The sequence below is a fragment of the Larus michahellis genome, chromosome 4 (assembly GCF_964199755.1).
Source record: "Larus michahellis chromosome 4, bLarMic1.1, whole genome shotgun sequence".
Classification (NCBI taxonomy): Eukaryota; Metazoa; Chordata; class Aves; order Charadriiformes; family Laridae; genus Larus; species Larus michahellis.
The window spans coordinates 36,878,105-36,895,746 of record NC_133899.1 but is presented as its reverse complement, the minus strand read 5'-3'; the positions used below and the strand labels follow the sequence as shown (position 1 = coordinate 36,895,746).

At 44.9% G+C, this 17,642-nt stretch overlaps 1 protein-coding gene across 6 annotated transcripts in view; it reads right to left on the bottom strand.

Annotated features, from left to right (window-relative positions):
• BCL11B (BCL11 transcription factor B) overlaps positions 1-17,642 on the bottom strand; it is a 97,210-nt gene that overhangs the window by 40,711 nt on the left and 38,857 nt on the right. For 4 of the 6 annotated variants that reach the window (XM_074584040.1, XM_074584041.1, XM_074584042.1 and 1 more), the window contains exon 3: positions 12,337-12,552. The exons of the other annotated variants lie outside the window; for them this stretch is intronic. In XM_074584040.1, coding sequence (XP_074440141.1) covers positions 12,337-12,552 — 216 coding nt within the window. The remainder of the gene's footprint in view (positions 1-12,336; positions 12,553-17,642) is intronic. 6 annotated transcript variants of the gene reach the window in all.

The following is a 17,642-nucleotide window of genomic DNA, read 5'->3' as shown; positions in this document are numbered from 1 at the left end:
CAGCAACAGAAAAAGAGAATTAACATACTGGCACACAGGAGTCTAAAAGCTTTCAGGTGCTATTTTCAAAGCCTGAACTGTAACCAAATAGCAGAGGGCTCAACTGCAGAATGCCTCATGGATTATTTTAGCAATAAGTTATAATTGAAAGGATTAACGTGAATGTAATGTTTCCCTTCCAAAAATTCCAGGAATGCAAAAATGACTCTCATCTGCACTGCGTGACTCATGTTTTTAATGCTGGAACTTCATTTTCACTCATGAGGAATTCAAGCTCAGGGAAATGTTACCACAGAAATCCTCATTCAATCGACAAAGGAAAATCTCTCCCTCTTTCGCTGCCGTTAAACAAAGCCTAAGAATTGTATCTTTGGAGGGTCTGGCTTGGTTCAGCTTCAGGTAAAGGACATCCTGCACACGAGGAGAGACACTGCTCTTCCTGAGGGATCAAGTGGATCACCCTGAGGAGCTCAAATTCTCCAGACTAGCTCGAACCAAGCAGAGCGGCTTCCTCTTGGTGGGTTTCCCTGGCTTAATGTGGCAGACCTGCTAGAACGCAGTGGGGGACACTGACACTTTTGTGTAGAAATTAGTAGCAAAACATCTGTAGATCACAAGACAAATCTGTCCTGGTCTGGAGGAAGGTGCGCAGGTATCCACCAAACACCCGATACTTGCTTTCTCTATCTTTCCTTCAATTGCTTTTTCCAAAAATTGCTTTTATTTTTTTAATAAGGAAACAACGTAATGTGCTTGTTACAGAAAAATGGCAATGCTTAAGTGAAGAAGAGCTCTCACCATCTAGATTACATGTATCAGCAACATTTCAGGCTTCTTCATAAGCAGGGCTAAATGTCAAGCAGCTGAGAAGTTTCATGAAAGAATATGTCTGAGAACGGCAAGCAGGGTTTGGCCGTCCACACACAAAATGATCCCCATCTGCCTGTGCCATAGATCATGAAACTGATCAACTGCTCCCATCCAGAAAGCCCCATCCCGTGCTGGGCTGCCTTTGCTGCTGGGAAGCACCAGGGTGGGACGAGCAGGTCCAGAGGAAATGTGGTTCTGCTGCACGCCATGGAAAAATGTGCTGCTTTATCGTGTCTCCCCTCAGCAGCTATTCAGGATGTCCATGGGTGTGATGGAGGCTTGCATGGGAAGGAGGAAGACACTTTTTTCCAGTGAACCCATTAGATTTCTCCTCCTCTTCCTTCAATATTCACAGCCTCCCATGCTGATCCTTCCCTTCCCCTTCCACAGCTCTGCATACACCTGACTGTAATAACAGCAGAGATACCATCTGGGGTTAGCTCATTACATGTTTATTACTCCTTTGTTTATTTCTTCATAAATATAAACTGTTGTTACCTGCGCAAGCCTGTGCATCTAGCCCAGTTCTGGTGAGCCTTAAAAGCCCCAAATTGAAAATAGCCTAAAGATGTGAAGAATCACGGCCGGCATCGCAGCCCAAAAGGCAACCAGTTAGCCGAGGTATGGAGAGAGAACCATTGCAACATGCAGCATGTAGGGATGGTTTTATATTTAAGATTTCCTGGCTCAGAGGTACTGTGTTAGCTAGTTAGATGTGGTTATAAATAGAAGCGCCTGCTGACATTAATCACAATAATTTGGCGATGTGGCTACCGATGTGAAATTACAAAAGGGACAGGTACCTTACAAAGCTAAGCCCAGTTTATCATTGGCCAGATCGTTTATCAGCCAGAAAAAATAACCTTTCCTCCATGTTCTGTGATCTCATGCAAACGGGAATCTGAGCAAGAGAGGGTGGAAGGGGTCTTGGGGTTTTATTTGATTTGATTTTTCATTTGGTTCAATGTAACTTTAAGAAATATTAATCTGCTCCTTCGTTTAATTTCATCTGTACCACTGGCCAAGAGAAATGCACTAATTTATAAGTTGAAGCAAGCCTTGAGATAATGTCACCCACCATTCATCCAAATTTGTCACTAGCATCCCATTAAAGCCGTAATTATTTTTTAATTAAAACTAAGGAAGCTGGCATGCGTGTGCCTACTTTATACATCTGTTATGGGTTAAAATAGCTTTTAAAAAATGTTTTTTTAGACCGCAGTCTTTTGTGGCCATGGCCTATGCCAAAGAAAACGCAAACTTGCTTATTTTCTCCATGGGGCGCAACACTGCCTATGTGTGCCTGAACAGATTCGACTGGCCGTGAAAAGAATTCTAAATAAAACACAAACATGGAATTTGGCAACGCCACAGAAGCGAGCTTAAGACTAATTCCAGCATGCGGACGGCTCTCACACAGCAAGTCTGGCTCCACTATAAATGAAACCAGGCTCTGTAAAATCGCCAGTAAAGTTTGAGTTAGGATTTAAAGAGACAGCACTCTTATTCCAAGGTTTAAGGGGGGAAAAACCACACGCGCGCGCGCGCACACAGTCGCATACCCCAGCTTATTAAGGAAATTCATGCTGGCCCAATAAGTCTGCACGTTGCAAGCTGTGTTTACTTTCAGCAGTCATTTCCATTAAAAAAAAAAAAAGTGAAGTTAAAAAAAAAAAGAACATTAACTTTGGATGTGATTTTTAGAAAAAAAAATGATGCAATTATTATTGCAAGGACCACTGACAGAGACAACAATGAATGAAACGAATGAAGGACCTACCTGATGGCAAAGTGGCAATGATATATTAAAAAAATAAAGAAGTATGAAAGTTCGGGGCAGAGTAGGCAAAGGGAAAGGTGTGGATGGGGAGAAAGCTCCATGTCCAGGGTGGCCGTGGACAGAGCAGCCTGTTCCCATCAGACAGCCCAGCAAGAAGGATGGTAACTCACTGGGACTTGCTGGGAGGGAGCTATATGCAATACAGCCCCGTGCTGCCGTGGAGAGGGGCAATGCAACCCAGAATAAAGAAATCTGCGAAGAAAGAGTGAGGAGAAAGTGAGAAACAGCATTCAGTCATCTTTACCTATTAAGGAGGAAACAAATTTAAGAAATCCCAGTTTATATCACAAGACACAACCTGGCAAATTTAAGAGGAAAGGGCAAGGGGCAAACCATTTAAGGCAGTGATGGTACTGTCTCCCACACACCCTCATTCTCTCTTACAGCTCTGGATGATATCAGGCCACAGAATTAAAATTAAACCTCAGGTGCCCACCCCAAACCCAGACCATCAGTTTTTCCCTCGAAACAGGGCGAGCAGAAGGAAGGATTTGCTGGCTAGAGGGCTCTAAATATGGGAAGAGCTCAGACATTTACGAGTGTGCTCGAACTGCACTAATGAACGTTGACAGTGGTGGTGGAGGCAGGGGCTAGAACCGCTGTAGCTTTCACGCCGCTGCCCATGGAAAACACGCAGACAAACTACAAAGGAAATTGGGAGGGAGTTTACAGCAATTTCACAAGATTTTGTACAACTGTTCTACTTATCTATCGATAACAACAGTGAAGGGTTTGGCTTCAGCAAGCTACGGAGTTTTTAAGATTCTACCTCGACTTTACAATGGAGGTACTAGTTCCATTTAAGGAGAATCCAGAAAAAATAGTGAAAGAGCATCTTTTCTTATTATATTTTATAAGGTTTTGCAGAAAAGTAAAGTTACTTACTAATCTTGTCCTCACCGTGCACAAAACCACAATGATCCTATTCCCAGTTTAATCAACAGTTCACACATTTTTATAAAGGATTTGGATTAATCAATCCGTAAACACTCAGACCAAATTTTTGGACAGACTTTGCATTATAAGCCTGTCTGTGCCGTAATAAATGAACTTACTCTCTCCCTGTTCAATCAGAGGAGAGAAGAAAATAACCCAAATCTCTGTTAGAAGATGCAAACTGAAAAAACAGTTCCCCTGCAGGCAAAGGGTGCTGCTGCCATATTGAGGTCTTACTATGTTCCAGGAATTTTTGTCTTTCACCCTGAATGCCATGGACAGTTTAAAATGGTACATATCTCCCAACAATACAGTGATTCTTACTTAAATCTCTGTACGGCCCTGAATTCCATAGACCATGTTCACAGCTGGCATAACAGCCCAACGCCACCGAAGTCAGGAAACACCTCGTAAAAAGATGCTCAGCTAAGTATCCCTAGGCAGTCCCTAACCCATCCCTCAGTGGACTGCTGGCACGGTACAGCATGCCCTGGAAGCACCGTGCTTGTCATACAGCCACAGAAGAGATGTAAGGATCAGGTTCAGATCTGGGCCTCACGTGAAGTAATCTAGGTCAATATAGGACTTCTAAGGAGACAGTCTGACACACAGAAAGGATAGGATGCTCCCCTCGCATTGCCAGGGGATGTACTGAAAAGAATACATATACAGTTGGCTCCAAATAGCCAAGTGATGCTTAAATAAGCATAAAAGCTGTGGGTATGTTGTGCAAACTGGCCTCTCTAACCAGAGATTCTTTATGTTAATAGCAAAGACAATAATTTAGAAAGCACCGTTCTCATGGCGTGATTCCAGTGCCTGTGTCTCCCCACTGCCTTCTTAGTGCCTGCATTAACCTCATTCCAGAAGTCCCCGGACCTCTGACTCTTACAGCTGAATTCATAAAAAATGTAAGCCCTCACTATGTGGGATTTTTGCCTGCTTCCTTCCCAGTGCATGTTTTACAGACTCATTGAACCTGGCTTCCCCAGCTTGTGCTGCGGCAGGTCGCACTAGCTGGAACGGGGACCCATGGAAACGGTTTGATTCAGACAAAAACAAGAGGGAAATAAAGATAGCAGAGGCATGTACCACATTCAAGCCTACCAGATTTCTGTACATACTGCAAAAAATGCTTGGAAAAAGCCTGTCCAAAAGAAAGCAAACAGCATAAAAACGTATGTTGCTAACAGTTGCTCAGCTGTTTACTGCTCAGTGGAAAGAAGGACCAACATATAGCGCACAGGAGCCCAGTGGGGCACACGCGAGGTGCATCAGCGTGGATTCTTTGACTCAAATCCCTTTCTGAACATAAAGCAACCCATCTGAGCACAGCACTCTTCTTTTCATCTATTTTTATGAAGCACTCGGAAAAGAAAAAAGAACCCAGGTCCTCTGAATTAGGCAGCTCTGGAGGGACACGGGGCAATTTTTTTGCAGTTCTCTGGCCTAAACCTGAGCCACCCCAGGAATATGCAATCAAATTCCTCTAAAAAAAATAAAATAAAGCTATTTCACTACAAAATGTACACCATCTCACTGGTCCCTCCACCTTTCCCATTCTGGCTTGTGAACTAAAGAGTGGTTCTCCACTCAACTACCTACACCATACACCATGGCTCGCCCTACTTCCTTTGATGCTGAGCATTATATTTGTGCACAAGAGATTGCGTTCTGTTCTCACAAACTGAACAGCCCAATTCACTTCCTGGCTCAGACACACAAACACATCCGCATGTATCTGACAGAAAGCGAGAAGAAAAGCGATGACAAAAAGCTACTGCTGAAGGGGCAGGAGAAAACTCCATCCTGAATATGCCAGGTGAGGCTGTACAAGCGAACTGTTTAGCATATGCTATGTACAAATGAATGGCAATTTACTGAAAGAAAGAAAGAAAGAATAATTGCAAACATTTATGCCTCGTGCATTTGTATAAAAAAAAAATAAATCAGCCCTTAGAGAGCTGGTGCATTGCCCAACCAAAAGGCAAGGCACCTGACAAACACTACCCCTAATTTTGTCGCTTTGTAGGTGATTGCTTCCTTCCTTCTCTTCCTGCAGTTGATTTCTTCTCTTTTTAGGAAGTGTTCACCAAGAAGCATTCAACTCCCTGAAAAGGGTGGGAAGGAGGTGGCAGCAGGGAGAGGCTGGTCCTATCCTGCGCACCATCCCTGGTGGTTACTCTGCTGCAGAAACATGAAAGCCATTCCTGTCCCTTTGCTGAATACGGAACGCATCATACTACAACTTCAAAAATAGGCCTGCTCCTCCTCCTCTGGACAACCAAGGTGTTTTTGGACATAGCGGCTGCCAAAAGCTACAGCGGTGCCCAAACCTTGCCTACTGTGCCCCGCTAACGCAGTCTTTATTTACACTGGTGTCTTCTGGAAAGTACTGCACAAATGCCAAGAAAAGGGAAGACTGTGATTTGTTTGGGTCTTCTGTCAGAGCAGCAGGCAACTTGCCATCAGCAGTGCCTCTTTGTAACCAAGCTACTCTCTCCCTTCCAAACTACTGATACTCCCAAATATTTACTGCATCAAGGGGAAAAAATGGGGCTTCTTACTAACGGGAAAAACAAGGCACAAGAAAGGAGCTCTGTAAAATAAAACCTGCTCAATAAGATAGAACAGAAATGTCCTTGCCTTCCTTTCCCATAACCTCCCCTTTTGCTCCGTCTCTCACCTGATATCACCAAAGCCTGTTCGTGCCTTAACAAAGATGGATCAGTTGCTGTGCGGTCCCCTGGCGCTTACCTATATGCTGAAGTCACCTACCCCTAACCCAGCCATCGCTCAGCAAACTCTAAAAGGAAATAAATTCGTTCATTCCAATAAGCAAATTATAAAATCACCTTCATCCATCTTGTTCCTATATTTTTAAATTTGATTGCGGCCAGAGAATTGCTGGCTGGGAAGTACCCTTCCCCCACTCGCACATACACCCTTTAAAAATGCAAAATCTAGCCCTCTATTTCAATATTTCTGATGTCAGTGACCGGTGTCGGCTCTCCCCATACAGTAACTGCTTTAAAGCGCTGCATACAGCACTGCATTAAAAATTAATTACACATGCTATTTTATTGATAGTGCATAATGTAATGAGCACCAGCTGTGCTAAACATCCAAACTCCTTTTTAAGACAGCTATAAAAAAAGAAAGAAACTGCACTTCCAAATGCTTCTCCTGTCAGAGGAGAAAAACAGCAACATCTTGGATGGATTTGAAACAGGATTCTTTGATTTAGCTCTCCATTTGGAGCGTTTGAAGAGTTCAGACTCTCGGGCTCAGCGTAGTGGTATGCGATCGAGTTAACTCTCTCAATGTTGGAGCCATTGTCTTTACTGCAGGCAATGTTGCCTTGAACCCTTTTGTCCCGAGACTACCAGATTCAGTTCCACCATTAATATTGCAATTAAGGGCTTTTCTTTTTTTCCTGGGATGTCTGGCAATGGCAGGCATTCACTTTAAAGCACCTTTAAATATCGCTATTGCTCCTGCTGGTTCTTAACTTAACATAATTAGGACTTACAAAGTTATAGTGATCGGGCGTCTGTCTAGAACAAAGCCTCAGCCACGCTCAAATTGCCAGCGCCGCTGCCCCATGCAGCACCCTAATTTTAGCCGCCTCTTTACAGTCTTAAGGTCTCTTCGCTGCCTCTTGACAAACATGCTATTTGGTAAAAAAAACAGTTTGTGATTAGATCCATCTATTTTGAGTTTGGATCTGATTTTAATATCTGGTGAGACAGAGAGCTGCATAGACAGACAGGTCACATATGATTTTAATACTTGAATAGATGGATGAACACATAGATTGATAGATAGATGAAAAGATGGATGCATACACTCAGACTGATGCATTACTGGCTTTAGTATATACATCTCTCACACTTCCCTGCACTCTGTAAGTACTGTCCACAAAGCCAATTCTACTACAGCATGCATTAAATATTTCACTAAAATAAATAAATACATGTAACCATGACTAATAGGGACATCTCTCCTGAATGTTAGCCAGTACTTTATGCAAACCTCTTCTTTATGCAGCAAAATGAAAAGATACATTTACAAAGAGTCCTGGGGAAACTATAGGTCTTTGTCTGCCCTCAGACACATATAACCAGTTCTTCATTCACCTCTCGAAAAAGCACCCAGTGCTGATCAGAAATCAAGGTTTAGTGGACTTTTTTTTTTTTTTTGAGATTCTGCTCAACAGAAAATAAAGAGTAGAGTATCAGCCATCGTCCTGGGACCTGATGAGTTAGGAGGTTTTTGCTGGATGAGTTTGCATTCTCCCCTCTGATTACTGTTTTGTTTTCCATTGATCCTCCTGTGTTAATAAGACCCAGTCTGGAGTGAACAAAAGCTTGCTTCTTGTTCTAGTAAGAAATGTGCCGAGTGCATACCATATCATTAACATAAAAGTTTTTGAAATAATACTGCTTTCTAGACAGACTGTATGAATTGCATCAGCTTTTTATAGCAGGGTGGTCTAATCTAGCTCTTCCTATTGGCTGACTCCAGTTATAAAACCAACACAAAATTAATACGGTGATATAATTGAAGGAGGGAAAAGTATTCTTTTAAAACCTATTATTTACTTACAGGTACTTCTTTTATCTTTACTGTCACCTTAACCTTTGCCAAGAAAACACCAGACTAGTTAAATGATGCAGTAAGTAGAATTTCAGTAGCCAAGTAAATTGATATTAACTTTACAAGATGACTGTGTGATTTTCAGAATGTCCTAATGACTAATACAGCTGATTCCTTGAATTAACAGGAGCTTGTTCCTCTCTTCTGAGCTATGGCCCCACGCCTTCCTCTATTTTAGACCTTAAAGTTCACAGCCCTGTCCATTAATCACTGCTGTCCATGCCCACTTGCTGTTTTTATATATGCAACTAAGTATCGTAATTGCTTTCCACCTCCTTCCATCAGCCTACATGTGGGAAGGAAGCCGTTTCACTGGTTAGCTGAATATATGTGTGGTGGACAGATTTAATTATCTTTACAGAGGTATATAAAACCCTCACTTGTGGGCCCAGGTCCAAAGATTTTGGATCAGGTTTATATCTGAATGCAGGCGTAAGGGATAAATTATTATCTGTGCCATTACAATTCCCTTTCTTTTATGGCGATTACAATTCCATTTCCAAGGCTTTTGCACTGTAGCATCTTCAGGGCAGGGACTTTTTTCTTTGGAGAGCACACTGTAAAGTGCCACGCACTTCTGCGCTGAGATTTTCAAAGCTCATTTCTCGTTAACTTTAATGGGAAACGGGCATCCAAATCTCTTAGGCAGCTTTGACAATTTAAGCCTTAATGTACAATATTAATAAATCAGCATCATAAAAAGAGCCTTATGAAGATGTATTGTGAAAAAATAGCCCCACAAAAAACATTGCAGTGTATGTGTGCATGCATACGGGCATATACTTTTCTTTACATAATTATGTCTCTCAACAATCATTTGCATGTCTCTGTTATGCAAAAAAACCTGTGTGTGTTTTACAGTTACTCTGAGCAGTTGCAATTCATTGAAATGAAATAAAAAGCAGGCTCAAAAAAGCACCCTAATCTGGCAAGGGGTAAAGCAAAATGAATGCTTTGCCCATTTATATTTTAGATCCAAGCTACACAACCCTGTGAATTTCATGACTCTATTCCAACTTCTAATTAAATAGGCACTAAAAACGTTTAAACGGGAGAACCCAATTCAACAGACAGAAGCCTCTGAGGCAAAAAATAAATAAATAAAGAGACTGAGGGAGAGATTGTTCCAGTGGTAGATTTTTTTTTTAAATCACATGGAGAAACATAGACCTTTACTCGCAAATTCCTCATCCTGTGGTGCCCTGAACACAAAGAATTGTACAAAGACAGAGGGGACCATGACCAGCACCGGCTGAGCGACACAGCAGACCCCCAAGCGGACTTCCCAGCATCATTTACTGTGATTGAAACTACTATTAGCAGCAAGTTTTCTAAAGAACGCAAACAGCTCTGGATGAGGCAGGGTGACTTCCCCTGTGCATGACTGAACGCTACTCAGCATTCCGGGCCATCACTCTTATCTAGGTCGGAGATTTCCAAATGCAGTTTTCAATGTGCATAACCCCAAATCCCACCAGTAGCCAGAAGTTTATATTCTCCAGCACAAAATTGCTGGGACTCTTGAGGGCCTGATTTGGGAGCGCCCAGCAGAGATTTGGGACTACCATCAACTTCAAGCCTTCAGAGTCGCAGCCTGCTTGAGAACTGCATGGAAAAACTCCGGGTCCTGAATTAAATGAATGCTGAAAAACAGGAAAGGTAAGAAATGATGAAGGAGGAGGAGAGGCGGGAACTATTGATGGCTTTTGTTCAAAGAAGGAAACAATTCCTCAGAAGCAAGAACAGGGATGACAGAATAAAAGGCTAATCAAGTCAGAGAGACAAGCAGATCTCTAAAGCTGGAGCAAGTGACTGTTGTAAACGTCTCTATTAAAAGAGAGGGCACAATGCAGGGATCATCATGAGATTATTAGTCAACACAAAGAACTCACTTTTCTTTCATTTCCACAAAATATTTTGGGAGCTAGAAAGATCCCATAACCCTTGCCACAGGGTTTAAACCATGCCCAGGCTCACATATAGTGAATACTACGGGAGCTAAGAAAGGGTTAAGTAGACATAATCTCCTTTTTCAAGGGAAGAAATGTTTCTTTCAAGCAGAACTTGACCAACTACTGTCATAAACATGTAGCATGCACTTTGATATAACCTATTCTCTAAGTGCCGCAGACTGCAGCAGTAATTACAGGAAGCCATGATAACAGGTCTCTCTCTCCACAGAGCTGGCATCGCTCTCCCAGCAAACAGGCAATTCTGAAAACTCCCAGCGCACAACTCCAAAGTGAGAACTCAAAGTACGCAAAGTACAAAAGCCTCGCCTTCCCACGTTCTTTAATAAGTTATTCCTTCCTTCCTTTTCTATTTTTAGTTGTATTTGCTTCCCTCCCCACTAGCTGCTGGCATCAGAAGCAACAGGGAACCAGGGCATCCAGTTTGCTGTTACTACCTGCCTACCAAAGGCACCTGCGTGCATACTGCACCAGGGAAGACAGAGAACAGCAAAGCATGAGATCAGTTCCAGTTTGGTTTACTGGTTACAGGGAGGAGGGAAGGGAGAGGCGGGAAGGGGAGCTATCTGTCTTTCTGATCCAGCACTCACCATTCGGAAGAGCCCATCTCTACACCTGTCTCAGGCCAGTTGGGCAATCTGCTGGGGCTGATGAAGCAGAGCCTAATTAAAACAGCATCCCCCCCAGAATGCGTATGGCTGCTTGGATAGGAAATCTGACCAAATCCCCTGCAGGCACTGACAGCACAAGGAGCTTTCCTCACATGCCCTGAGCTTCACCCAAGGTCAAAACAAGACCCCACCGAGCGCTCTCAGCCTCCTCCCAAGAACATTTTGTCTTTCAAGACCAAGGGTTTCCAAGATACAAGTATAAATTACTTGCAAAATTTTTTGTCTCCTTTTATTGCAACAACGAGAGACGTAGAGGGACATTCCCATGAGACATTGCGTACTGCAGCCAGGTGGTAAGACTGCTTGCGGAAGGAAAAAGCTGAGCACAGCAAAGTTTTGCCAGCTTCAGGAGGACACAAGGAGTCATTTCCCAAAGGTTTTATTCCTGACAGTGGTTGCTGTCTCTCTAAATCCTCTGGTCCTCATGCATTACTTATCCAGCATCATTCTGGGAACTCCCTATTAAAACTCCACACACGTTAGCATGAACGAGGGCTGCAGGGTTTGGCCCACCACAGTGAGACTCCATAAACGCTTGCGGATTTTGCCACAGCTGTATTTTCTTTTAAGCCCTCCCCATTTTCACCTCTTCAGCCCACAGTTCACCATAGACCCAATCTTGCAACTGAGCCACGCTCAGAAACACCCACTGATTTCAAAGAGATCGCTGGGTCTGAAATGATGGGGTCTGGCGACAATATGTCCGTGTCCTCTTTGGCTAGCTCAGTGCGCCCTCATTTCCACATCACTTTCCCCTCCTCGCGGTGACAAAAGTCAGGCATCCAAAAGGAATAAAAGGAAAAGAAAAGCTGACGGGGGAGAGGCGAGGGATGCGTGGCAAGTTACCAAGGAGCATTTTCTCAAAGCAAAGGAGAAAACGGCATGGAGCACATACATCCTGTGTGCACATGGATGCGGAGGAGAGCCTTTAATACGAATGATTGGGGAGGGAGGGGAAAAAAAAGGAGGGAAGAAGAAAAAAAAATACCTCAGATGTTAAATGTTATCCAATTAAGCTTAAAATAAACAGCCCAGAGAGATGAAATCTTGATACTGGGGTATCACATTCTGCGAGGAGTCTCAGACATTTGTTCACAACGTGGCACTAACGGCCCGGGAGCGGCTGCTGGTGACAGCTGAAGGTGGGCAGGAAGGAGGGGAGGGATGGGGAAATGGGGGGAGTCGCAGGCCCTTTCCCGCTCCCCATCCTCTGCCAGCATGGAGGGGGAAGGAGGAAGGGGAGGGGGGTGGCTTAGGGCATTTTCTCTGCCTTCCCCACGCGACCCAGCGAAGGCAGCTCTCCCACAGCACAGACGACATCACTTGGCAGCACTACTGACCTTCAGATAGCAACAAAAAAAAAAAAAAAAAAAAAAGATGTTTCTATTACCTGACAACTGACAATGACATCCAAATGTGCCTGACGTCTCAGTCTGAATCTCAGTCTGAGTCCCGCCAACTGAGACTGCACGTGCACCACAGCAGGGCAGGCTAAGGCAGGGCGGGAGGGAGGCCAGTGCGCGGAGAGGTGACGTGATCACGGATGTGTGAGGGTGGGAGGAGGCAGCTATGGGAGCCCCCGGCAGGTTTGCAGGCCTGGACGGCCCTGGAGAAAAAACAATAGAAAAAACTGTCAGTCGGACCTAAGTTTGAAGGGACAGAGGAGGCATCATCAGGGCAAACAGGCGAGGCGGGGGCTGGCTGCCTAACGCGCGACATGCGGGGTCTGAGCCCCTCTCCAGGCCCGGCTGAGGATGGCGGGCTCAGGTCGGGCGGGGGGAGAGCAAGAAGAGACCTGGGGGACCCGCGAACCCAGGCTGGGGTCTGCGGGGGGCACGGAGAGGGGCAAAGTGGGGGGGTCGGCCGGCCCTGGCGTGGAGCAGCACCCGAGGCGGCGGACGTTGCCACCGGCACTTGCTGAGGGACGGAATCAAAAGGGGGATTATTGTTTTACTGCTGTGTTAATGCATTGAGCCGACACGAAACTGGACAGGCTTTCTGCCGAGCCGGCGCTGAAGTGGGTTCCACACACCAGCCTGGACAAAGCACGGTGACTTTAGAGCTCAAATGGCTTCAGCGAGGTGCCAGGAGCCGAGCTCCCAGAAGGAAGCATTGGCGGCCGCCCTGCTGCCTTCCCCCTTGAGCTGCGGCCAGTTCTGCATTTTGCATGCCCCGATTACGCGGGCTGCTTCCCTATCGAGCCTGCAAAGAAGAGAGCAACCTTCTTCCTGGTAGCTAAAAGATGATACTGTAACCTCCCAACCCTATTATTTATTTTTAACCCCTCTAGGAATCACCTGCCATTTTAAAAAGCTGTATTTAAGAGTTTTTCTCCTGCTTCACTGGAAACGCGCGCTCCTCCTGGCACTAGTCCAAACTGAGCACAACGGCTTTGAAAAAACTAAGATACAAGTCTTAAATATCGATATACACCTGCACAAATACAGATACACACAAACACACAGAGTCAGGTAGGAGACAAATTTTTGGCTGGCAGGAATTAGCAGTTTAAAGGGAAGTTGAGCAAACGGCACTGCTTTACATCCACCGAGAATCCCACCCCCTTCATTTAAATCTATGCCTGCCACTTAATTGTTAAATAAAGGTTAGCTACTAATCAAGGGCAGTTTCTAAATGAAGATATGTGGTGGAGTGGTGGCCATTAAAAAGCTGGCATTTGCCAACAGTTACCGCACAGTGGTAGATCAGAAACCACAGTTTCCCCCTATATTGAGATCAGGAAATATGTGTGTTAATTGTGGGGTATCTTCTGGCAAATGCTCTCTTTTTTTTAATGGTAGCAATTCTGTCTGTGCATAGGTGCGTGCCTTATAGATACATGCAAACACCATGCCAGCAAGGACGAATATTTATCCGTGCTCCCTCTAACCTTAGAAAAGCAACATTTTCTAAGGGCGCTTACACCGTGGCAGCAAGGAGAAGTATCTATCCCTGTTCCTTCCAACCCTAGAAAAACAACATTTTCCAAGGGAGCCTCTCCACCTCGAGAGTCCCGATTCGGAAAGTAGACCTGCATGTTGATCTGACAGCTACACATGTGAGGCAAACGGGGATACTTCATCCTTGGCACAGCATCCAGCGCTCCAGTCTGCAAGGACTGCATTTGATTTTGTCGTTTATCTTAAATGGCTAAGAGACCACCAGTGCAAAACATTTGTGTGAAGCTTTTGCCAAAACCACAAGTGAAGAGTCTAAATTCCCTGTGTAAATACTTGAGCTTCAAGCATCAAGGATAAAATTTGTGCTCTTTTGTGAGGACTGGTTTTAAATAGAAGCCATCTCTGTGGCTCCTGGGACGAGGAAGGATTTTTTATTTTGGGGGCTCAGTTGCTTGGCTTTTGTAACTGTTTGATCTCCCTGGAAGTACTACACAAGCAGGTAATGGTAACTACTGTCCAGATCGTACTTATGTTGCATTTTGGGCAGGACTGTGCCCTAGACATGTGGAAACTGATGTCAGAATGGATTTCTATGTGTATGCGAACCACTTTACTGCCACTCTAAAATACACGAATAACAAGTTTGGTTTTTTTCACGGAACAAGCAAAAAGTAACAAAGATTTCCTCCAATGACTTAAGAATGGTATCTCATATTCCTCATATTATAAAAATAACTAGCATAGGCTATGTTGAGCCACCTGGGCACTCGCCCTTGCTGGGAAATTTGTGAGCTTGAAATCAGGATTTACAGTAGGGCCACAGGGCAGCTACATTTCAGGTTACATCTAGATGCCTGCGGCCCCATAATGACTAGGGGGACAGGTCCTGCAGTCACTTGGCCCTCTGCACATCATGGTGTCATCCTGCAGGTTTTGACGGAGCTCGTCACACAGAGGAACTGTGTGAAGTCCTTCAAGTGCACCATCAACCACAACGGCATGGGATTTTAATGGGAGGTGCATGGGTCCTAGCAGGCAACACTACCCTGAGAGCAACAGCCTCTCCTCTAGTCCAGGTGGGTCCCCGTCTTTCCATTGGCAATGAATATGATACAATCTGCACAGCCCTGAGGCGTCCGAGAAGAGGCTAAGAGCTCACCAAGTGGGTACAGGGAGGCCCTCCCTGCTCTTATCTGTCTCCTCTAGTGTGGAAAGGGAATTAAGGTTTGAAATAGGAGGTTTCTGACCATCTGGGCAAAGGGATCCTGTAAGAGCCTTCCACCAGAGGTGCTGGGGGCAAGCCAGCAATCCACTTTAACAAGGTGCCTAACAAATTTATGGGAAGGACTATATGAACCAGTTGCCAGGGAAGGGATGGAACTGAATGTATCACTCAGAAGGTCTTTTTCTGTCTTTTGATGTATGTATGAGGAAATCTAAAAAGTGCTAACCTAGTGTCAGAAAGGAAAGGGTTGGTAAAGAAGAAGAAGAATGGACAAAGAGAGACTCCGGCAGATCCTCAGGGAGTCCAACCACCACTCCCAAGTCTAATGCTAGGACATAAAGATCGTGGGGCTGCTAGACGAGGAGGCTGAGTCTGCCCCACAAGCAAAATCAAACCAGGCGATTCCTCCTTTTTGCCACCACTTTAGGGTTTGCTTCTTTGTCACAAATCAGGACGGTCCTATAGAATGAGATCAAGTGGCAAATAATAAAGTGGGAAATTGTATCCACTGGCCCCGTGGAAAGGTATGGAGAAAAGGAGTGCTCCACTGTTAGGTATCCGATACTTCTTCATAGCTATAAAACGAATAACAACGTCTCTCAGAAACTCTCAGCTTGGGTTTGCTAAGAACGTGCCCATGTTTTACACCTCTAGCTCTTCTTCTGTGGGATTTTTCCACATAAAGGCTCTATTTAAAGCTGAAAATTAAGACAGCGCTTCTACCCTTCTTCACCTTAACTGCTACAGGTGACAGACAAACACAAAATGAACAAACAGATAAAAAGATAAACAGATATAGGTAGATGGACAGACGGTATCCTAAGGTGGTGCTGAGAGTTTTCTGCTCAACCCACACAGCACCAGGCGAGGGAGAGGAGCCAGTCCCTGGAATTCTACAGCCGATTGACCACATCATGTTGCACACAGGCTTCAAAAAGAAAACACTCCTGTAAGCCCCTGACTGCCACAAAGAGCCCAGCCGCAACTAGCACTGAAGGAAAGCAGACCGCAAAAACTGTGCTGCAATCTTAGAGGCAAAAATCCAACCCAACTTGGGCTGAGTGGGCACACACATGCAGCTCTGTACCGCTCGGACATCGCTGACACAATGTGTGAGGCTTGATTTTCCTCTTGGGTCAGCACCGGGAAATCACTCACCTGCACTGCAGATCTCAATTATATATTCTGCATTCATTCTGCACGGATGCGAAGGGGAGTTTTGCACGTAGCATGGGTGTGAGGCATGCACAGGGACTGTCACCGTGTAAATAAAAGATCTGCATTGCTGATAGTAAAGGAGGATTTTGTCCTCGTGCTTTAAGCAGTCTCGGCATACACCCAGTGCCTGTACATGGCAGTAGCTCACAGGTTACGTTGAGTCCCAGGCACTGCTAAGAGCATTTTTTTTTTGCTCTCTGCTATTTTTAAACTTGCAAAGAAGAAAATAAGGTAAATTGGACATGACCCCAGAAGATGGAAATGAGCATAAGAGCCTAGATGAACATGACAAAAGCCACAATCAAGGCATAAATTGCATCCTTTTGTTGTCCCTCTCCCTGAGCCTAGGCATGACTGGCCATATGATATGGTATATGTAAAACACCACACTCCTCTGGCACATCTGCAGAAAAGTCCCTGAGCAAAGCACAAAGATGGAGTCGCAAGCAGCGTCCACAACGTCCCACCTCAGCACGGTTCAGAGCAGGGGAACCCGATCTTAATTTAAGAGACCTTGCTTTCCATCTTGTGTCGGGTGTAAATGCACCCAGACGAAGCTGTGTAGCGTCCCCGAGGCGTTGTGTGCTTGCCTGGGTGGGTGTCTGTGCACAGGCAGACAGGCAGGTACACAGGCAGACGTCTAAGCCACTTAACAGGGCACAAACCAAGTTTTTCTGCGTGTCTCTCTGTGCCTGTCTGCTGATGGAAAATCAATCAATAGCTGGTTAGAGACTAAAGCTCAGTTCCATTATTAAAAAACTCTCTTTCAATAAAAAGAAAAAACATCTGTTCAAACAGTGTATGGCTACAAATTCCCAGTGCAGGCTGCAGCCTCGTCCCTGCCCTGTGCCCGTCATCTTCAGGGAGAGTACTGCAGATGTTTTGAGATGGGTTTTACATTTAACATTGCAGCAGCCTTGAACAGACACATCCAAAAGTGAAAGACAAATCTATTCACTAATCTTTCCAGCAGATTTTTTTGCCAAGCTTTTCCTAAAACAAGTTGACTCATCTGTACTGCACCATACAGGCTGTTCCCACCTGATATTATTATCTTTCTACCACGTCTTTCTTACAGACACCAACAGCATTGATGAAGCAAATGTGCACAAGCACAAGCGTGTGCACACACAGAGCGTAGAGAGGCACAAACATTTCCAACAGCAGCTCGCAGAGCAAGCATGCACACCCTGCAAGCGGCGGACACACACAACATCCCCCAGGAAAGGCGGGAGGGCTCAGTGGTGTAGGCAGACACGCTATTATACACACTCACGCACGAGTCCGGCGCTCAGCCAGACACACCTGCACGCCAGCCTTTACCTCTTCCCTCAGCACACACACAGCGGTTTG